At 38.8% G+C, this 7,358-nt stretch overlaps 1 protein-coding gene across 1 annotated transcript; it reads left to right on the top strand.

Annotated features, from left to right (window-relative positions):
• Nucleotides 1-895: 895 nt before the first annotated feature.
• neurod1 (neuronal differentiation 1) lies at nt 896-4,470 on the top strand. The gene is made up of 3 exons (XM_015053042.1): nt 896-1,196; nt 2,394-2,623; nt 3,379-4,470. Exons 1-3 carry the CDS (start codon nt 931-933, stop codon nt 3,939-3,941), a joined length of 1,059 nt encoding a protein of 352 aa, XP_014908528.1. The 5' UTR covers nt 896-930; the 3' UTR covers nt 3,942-4,470.
• Nucleotides 4,471-7,358: the final 2,888 nt, after the last annotated feature.

The following is a 7,358-nucleotide window of genomic DNA, read 5'->3' as shown; positions in this document are numbered from 1 at the left end:
TATATATATATTCCAGTTAGATAATCAATCTCGTATCCTGCTTTTCTTCTTTACTGTTCTGCTTAAATGAATGAGGTCGAGCGAAATGTTCTCATGTCCACCTGTGTCATATGCGCAACAAAGTAACGGGACATGTCACAGGGAAAAAAGTTATTTTATTTCCAAAGCACAAAAGAATTATTATTATTAATTATTATTATTATTATTATTATTATTATTATTATTATTATTATTATTATTATTATTATTATTATTATTATTATTATTATTATGCATATTAACTTCGTGTATTTAAATGCAAAATTACTGAAAAGAAGGTACATTTTAAATAGAAGGTCATTTAAGTATTTATTCATTTATCCACTCATTCGTTCTTTCGTTTATTGAGTTGGTATGCCTTCTTTTATTTTTATTTTTGTTTTTTGTTGTTGTCTTTTAAAAAAAGTCAGAAAGCACTCGCACTCCATGGAATATGACCCGCACCGTCGTCGGAACTAAATATTTAAATTAGATTAGTAGATTAGGCCTCAGCTAAATTTGTATTATTTCTATTTTTAAGTAGAATCATATTTATCCAGTTTCTGCTGTCCGGGACTTTTAAGGTGCGCGTATACTGACGCATGATCGCTAACCCTAAAGTTTGATTAAAATGTTCTCACATTCGTTTTTAACCTTATTTTAATGGAAATAAAGCTGCAAACTTGAATCGTGCCTATTGTAAACGAATCACTTTTTCCAAGTTGGAAATAAAATTTTCCGACGATGCGAAGGAAAAGCGTCATGTGACCTGACTGATTTACAAAAAAATAAATAAATAAATAAAAATCTAACACACTTTAAATAATAATAATAATAATAATAATAATAATAATAATAATAATAATAATAATAAAATGGGCTCTAACTTTTTGTTCGCAGAGTATCAGCATTATGACCAGGTCTGTGAGGGAGGAGCTCGCATCGGTGGAGTCGGACGAGCAGCGGGATCTCTGCAGCCCTGCAGGCAGAGAGACGGAGCGGGCAGGAGCCGGGGCGGGAGCTGGAGAGGAGGAGGAGGAGGAGGACCTTCTCCACCATCCAGAGGAGGACGAAGAGGAAGACGACGAGGAAGATGAAGAGGAAGAGGAGGATGGAGAGAACAAACCCAAGAGGCGAGGGCCGAAGAAGAAAAAGATGACCAAGGCTCGTCTTCAGAGGTATGGTTTGTCCTTCACGCAGATAGTAAAAATGTGCGTAAATAAACGAGTAAAAGATACGCCCTGAAATTAGAAATAATATTTATGACACAGAAAATAAATGTGTAATCAGATGACATAAATTTAAGATCCGAATAAAGACCCCTCACAATAGTACATGAGATCCATGCGACATGAATTTTATACAGATTTCCTCGAACTTTTAGTTCTACCAATGTTGGTGTTTTCTGTCATTGGTGCATATCATGATCACTTCATTAATGTACAGTAATGAAAAACAAAGGAGACACTGAGGCTCAAAATAAACAAAGATTTGGCTACTAGAGTAATTTTAAAAAGTTTGTTCTTATATTTGTCCCAGTGTCACAAAGTGTATTAAACGTGCTGTTTAAAAATTAAATTGTACCTCCATCATTCCCATATCCTCAGAAAAAGGGGCTTAAATCCAAAAGACAGTACTGGAGCATATCAATGTGTTGTAGTGACCCTGTTAAACTTCCTTCTCAAATTGATTTCTTTTGTTGTTGTCGTCGTCTCACATGCGCTTTGTGTGAGTAAACCTTTATGACTGCAATCCATTTCTATACTATACATCTTTTCCTAAAAATCAACTTGTGAACACATTAAGAAAAAAACCTGGTAACAAACAGTAGGCGTAAACCAACATGTTGACCTTAACACTTGTTGAATTACAATTTAGAATTTGCAAAGATGACATTTAGGACACGGGTGGTAGTTGCATGAGTGTTGCCCTCATGGGCAAGCCCTTCCTTCTGCCCCAATACTCCCCCAGCACAACTCACACAATTCCTGCCACAAAGCCCATTTTGCACAAAAAAAAAAAAAAAATCACTGCATGGCTTATTTTTATAAAAATAATTGTACATAAAATGCATTAAAAATAATTCTATTAGTCAATTGTATTGTTAAACTATTCGGCCTCAAATACTCTAAATGATAATTGGATTGTTTAGTATTTTAGATTTTCAGCAAATTCTAGTGAAATTAAATGTAGGTTATTTAAATATAAAAAAGGAAAGAAAACGAATCCTTTAAATGTTCTTACATTGTTCACAACACATGACCACTCCTTATTGAATAGACGTTACATAAATTGTTGAGCAATTTGTTGACCAGCCTACATATGTTTAATACCTTTCCAGTATGTATTTAATAACTCTTTTTCTGTCTGTGCAGGTTTAAGATCCGTCGAATGAAGGCCAACGCCCGAGAGAGAAATCGCATGCACGGGTTGAACGACGCTTTGGAGAGTCTCCGAAAAGTCGTCCCTTGTTACTCCAAAACCCAGAAACTATCCAAAATTGAGACCCTGCGCCTCGCCAAGAACTACATCTGGGCTCTCAGCGAGATCCTGCGGTCTGGCAAGGCCCCCGACCTCATGAGTTTCGTCCAGGCGCTTTGCAAAGGTGAGAAGTTTATCACTGCAATCCTAAGCAATATTAGAACATACTTGATGAAATTATAGTGAAAAATTTTGATGAGGCAATGTAAATCCCAAATTGACAATTTCTCATAAGTGTTATTACATTTCATTGCTAGGGACAAAAATGAAGCTATTTAGACAGGAAGACACTGTATATAAAGTTGGGTTTGGGGAAATGAGACAAGAGCTAGGCAATAACTAATGACTAAGAGTCCATCTTGTCTAGACGAATACCAAAAATATATATAAATCGTTAACTGCATTTCAATCTACATATTCTGGATTTGGAACCATAGAAGTGACCACATCCATTGCGGACTACTTAAAAATGATGAAATAACAAATTCTACTTTAGCTGCTAATGATTGGCTTGTTTTGGTATTCTTACAGTGTCTACAAATTGCTTGAATCTTGTCAGTTTGTTTTTCATAAAGGTTTTCCAAAATGGTGAGAAAAAGAACAGGTTGAAAAGAGGAGGAGGCCTCCTTTGTAGCAGAGAACTACTTCCTTTCTAACTTCAAAATAAAAGTTTTAAACAAAGATTTACCTGAATCTGAGCACTCACCTTCAAATCAGGTCCTCATAATAACAACTCAGACTAACTTCTCCAGACAAAATAATGAGCAACTGGATAGCACTTCACGAGACAGGTTTCACTTTAAAGGGAAATGTCACAAGGTCTTGTTTCACTTCAAATCATCGATCGATACTGACCGTAGACCCTCTCTGTGTTATCAGGTCTTTCTCAGCCGACCACCAACCTGGTGGCAGGCTGCCTTCAGCTGAACCCTCGGACCTTCCTTCCAGAGCAGACACCGGACATGCCCACGCACCTTCCCCCTGCCGGTGCTGCCGCCTATCCCGGACACTTCTCTTACCAGAGCCCTGGACTGACAGCCGGTTTGCCCAGCCCCCCCTACGGTACCATGGACCCTTCCCATATCTTCCACCAGGTCAAAGGTCAGCCATACGGCTCCTTGGAACCCTTCTTCGACGGAGTCCTGGTGTCCGATGGCCCGGCGTTCGACCCACCTCTCAGCCCGCCCCTGAGCATCAACGGCAACTTCTCGTCTTTCAAGCACGAGCCCGCCGCTGGCTCTGACTACGACAAGAGCTTTTCCTTCAGCGTGCACTACGGAGGCGGAGGAGGAGCCGGCGGCCATCCCTCCATCTATGGCAACGGGGGGCCCAACCCACGGTGCGGTGAGCTGCAGGTGGAACAACTGATGGGGTTTGATGGACACTCACACCACGAACGGCTGATGAACGCCCAGTTAAACGCCATCTTTCATGACTCCTGAGGATGAAGGACTGTGAGACCGATGAAGACAGAGAGAGCAGGCTATGAGAAGACCACTATCTTTTCATCGCTGTCTTGTTTGTCATTCTTCTGTACTCATCAGGGTCTTTAACTTCTCTTTACGATGGCGATTCAACAATGCCGTAAACCTTCTCTGTAGCGCTTCACCTGGCAGGAGACGCTCTTCGAATGTCTTGTCGGTGTCCATATTGTCATTTCAAAATAATCAACAATCAATGAGCAATAATCTGGAGAAAACTATGCAATTTTGTTAAAAATCTGAGCAATGCTCAGATGATGATTCCAAATGTTGAAAGAATAAAGATTTTTCTATATTTTTGGGGTCAGTGAGTGAGGCGATGTTGTTGGGCTGTTGTCGGGCTGAAGTGTTAATCTTGTTCATGTTGTTTTTAAGTTTTTGCTTTTTATATGGTTTCTGTAGCGTTATGTTATCATTTCATGTGACTCTTGTTCATATTTTATAAGATAGATGTTTATAAAGACCTTTTATTAAAAGGAATTTCATGTCATTCGCCTGTTAAGACTCAGTTTATCTGCAACAGCATCACACAAACACTATGGTTTAGACTATAAAACATATGAAACATAACACTCTTTTGCTAATCTCATGCCTTGTAAAACATTTTGTAAGCCCTCTGAAAAGAGTTTGGATGAATTTCACGTTGACAGAAGTGAAAAGACTACAAATTTCCTAGCAGAGAATACCAGGTTAACAACACTATCCCACTATGTGAAGGACAAAACAAGGATTGGTGTGTATGTGTGTGTGAAGGGCACAGATGTTCGTTCTGCAGGCGAGATTTTAATTTATGAAAATGATCTTGTTTATGCATGAGAGCCCCCCCCCCTCCATGCACACACACTAATGTCCTACTGCTTGATTGTGCGTCGGTGTGTGTAAGTCAACTGGGACAATATGGTGGCCATATCCCACCATTTACTCTCCTTGTTGAAGTGGAATGTTATTAAGCAAAAGACTGCAGAGAAAAAAAGACTGTCAAGTGATGAAGAAATAATTATAGTACAACCGTTATTTCAAAACCAAACAAAAATAGAACAAAATAAGATCAAATTGTATAGTAGGGAAATTTGTGTTTTGTTTTGGTTAAGCTGAACATGTATCTAGATACTGGGAGAGTTGAACATGTGGTTTACAGCCAAAAAAAAACAAAAAAAAAACTTGCAAAGCATTCAGTCTTTGAGACTGATATCGGATTAACCCGAGACTAAATTGAGAATTTGAGTATAGAAGATGTAAAGATCTGCCTTCTGCCCTGACCTCAGCCTCGCTGAACATTTTTTGAAGCAGCTTGGAGCTCGCTGTTGCGCCAAATTCGAACACGCAACACTTTGCCTGACTTGCCGTAAATGCTGGTTTGAGAAGATGGATGCCATCCTGCGCTACTTGTCCAAGGTGGTAGCCATCATGAGCAGGATGGTGCCTGTCCTGGTTGTTTTTTATTCTTCTATGTACAACTAAAACCCAGGCAGGTTAATGAATAAATTGACAAATTCAAATAAAACACACTAAGCAAGAATTAAATAGCAGAATAAGCTGTTTGACAAACTTTAAGTAGAAAGAGATTGGTTTTCCAGTGATATAAGAAATAGTGGAAAGAAGCATTGTTACAACAAAGGCTTGCTTAGCTTTTCTTAGTCTCAGGAAAGACAAGGAAGCACAAAAGCTGTAAGATGCTTCTTAAATGGCAACTATAAAGTACATTTCACCCTTATTTGAGCATCCTAAAAATATCACACGACAGTAACAGCAGCATTGGAGCATTACAGCTGTATTGTGAGCTGTCTTTGTGATTGGGGTTTTGTGTTTCAGTCTGTTGGCTGATCATAACACTGATTAATGCAGATTTAAACTCAGCCATCTGTCAACAGCACACATGCTGAGTGAATGTTTGAGCTGGAGCTCATAATATGGAATTAATACCACAATCCACCCCCCTTCCTTTCTGATTGGCCGGCAGGTGTCTGTTAAATAACATCACAGGACACACATCTCGACAACAATCCAGGTGTATCAAACTGCAGGATGCCCCAAGAGACATTCTTCACTGGCCTTTTGCAAAACGTAATATACTTCATCAGTGGATGTGAGTCGTTTAATAGCGACAAAAGCACAGGACATTTGGCTAAGGTCATGTATTAATTTATTTTTATTTTACATGACTTCCAGCAGGCGTTGTACAGAAATGTATTTTGAAGGTTTTTGGATTTTTCTGAAAATTTGTGACCTAGTTAGGAAGAAAATCCCATTTACCAAAAATATTCCCACTGCTTTACTCAAATTGTCATTGTTTTCAAATCACAAGTAATATTCACCACAAAATAAATTGCAATGAGTCTCAGTTATTTAAATAACTTTTTAAATACGTTTTGGTAGCTTGGTGCACAGATGTAAACATTTATCATAGGATGTTTTATACAGACCATGTGTCATAATTTAGTATCGTTTCATACGTGCTTTGTCACCCAATGATTTAAAACACCTTTGGTCAGCTGTAAGGATGTTGGGTTATGCATAAATTGTGGTTATTTTAGTTTGATTAAAAGCTGTCAAATTTTATAACTCTAGAACAGTGGTTCTTAACCTTTTTTGAGGTACCGAACCCACCAGTTTCATATGTGCATTCACTGAACCCTTCTGTAGTGATAAATAAAATATGATTTTTTTCCCCCAAATTCAAGACAGAGGGCACCCCATGATCACTAAGTCTTCTTAAAAGGTAGAGTCTCTGAGAACAGTTCTTCAAAATATAGTCAGTGTTTTCAGCAAAGTTGAGCTGAGTGTCCAGGAACGACCCAAGGTATTTAAAATTTTCCACAGTTTCAACAGGTTGGCCATTGAGAGAAACTGGAACCACTTTAAGGTTTTGTTTAGATCATTTAATTAGCTCTACATTCTTAAGAGAATGAAAAATTAATAATAAATAATAAAGACTTTGAGGTATTCTGATTTAGTAATGTAATTATATTAGTTGTGTTACCACCCCCACGCCACTAGAGGCAGTACCAACCAAAAGATGCGACTAAGGAGCAGATTTAGAAGTACACCGAAAGCTACAGAATTTGGTAAAAACGGTGAGTTTTGCTGAAGTAATTAAAGACACAAGTTCAAATCCATGCTGAGAGTGGAACTCCTTCAGTCAGTGCTCCTCCACAGCTCTGATTGGCTCAGCAATGTAACGTGATCCTCTGCAGCAAGTGGGGCGCGTCATCACGACTTTACACAAGTGTCTCTTTACCTCCGCGGCAGAGGCTCCGCCGAACCCCTGAGACCGACTCATCGAACCCCTGGGGTTCGATCGAACCCAGGTTAAGAACCACTGCTCTAGAATCTAGATCTATGCAGTTCTGATTCTTGGGTTAAACAAGGGTTAAAGGC

This window comes from Poecilia latipinna, unplaced genomic scaffold, assembly GCF_001443285.1.
Source record: "Poecilia latipinna isolate Pla-1442-1.1 unplaced genomic scaffold, P_latipinna-1.0 Scaffold1156, whole genome shotgun sequence".
NCBI classification, from domain to species: domain Eukaryota; kingdom Metazoa; phylum Chordata; class Actinopteri; order Cyprinodontiformes; family Poeciliidae; genus Poecilia; species Poecilia latipinna.
Note: the sequence above shows the minus strand (reverse complement) of the source record. Positions and strands in the feature narration are given on the sequence as shown.

Coding starts and splice junctions, on each gene's coding strand:
- neurod1 (XM_015053042.1), top strand. CDS start 931: ATGACCAGGTCTGTGAGGGAGGAGCTCGCATCGGTGGAGTCGGACGAG. Junction 1,197..2,393: donor ACCAAGGCTCGTCTTCAGAG/GTATGGTTTGTC, acceptor CTGTCTGTGCAG/GTTTAAGATCCGTCGAATGA. Junction 2,624..3,378: donor CGTCCAGGCGCTTTGCAAAG/GTGAGAAGTTTA, acceptor CTGTGTTATCAG/GTCTTTCTCAGCCGACCACC.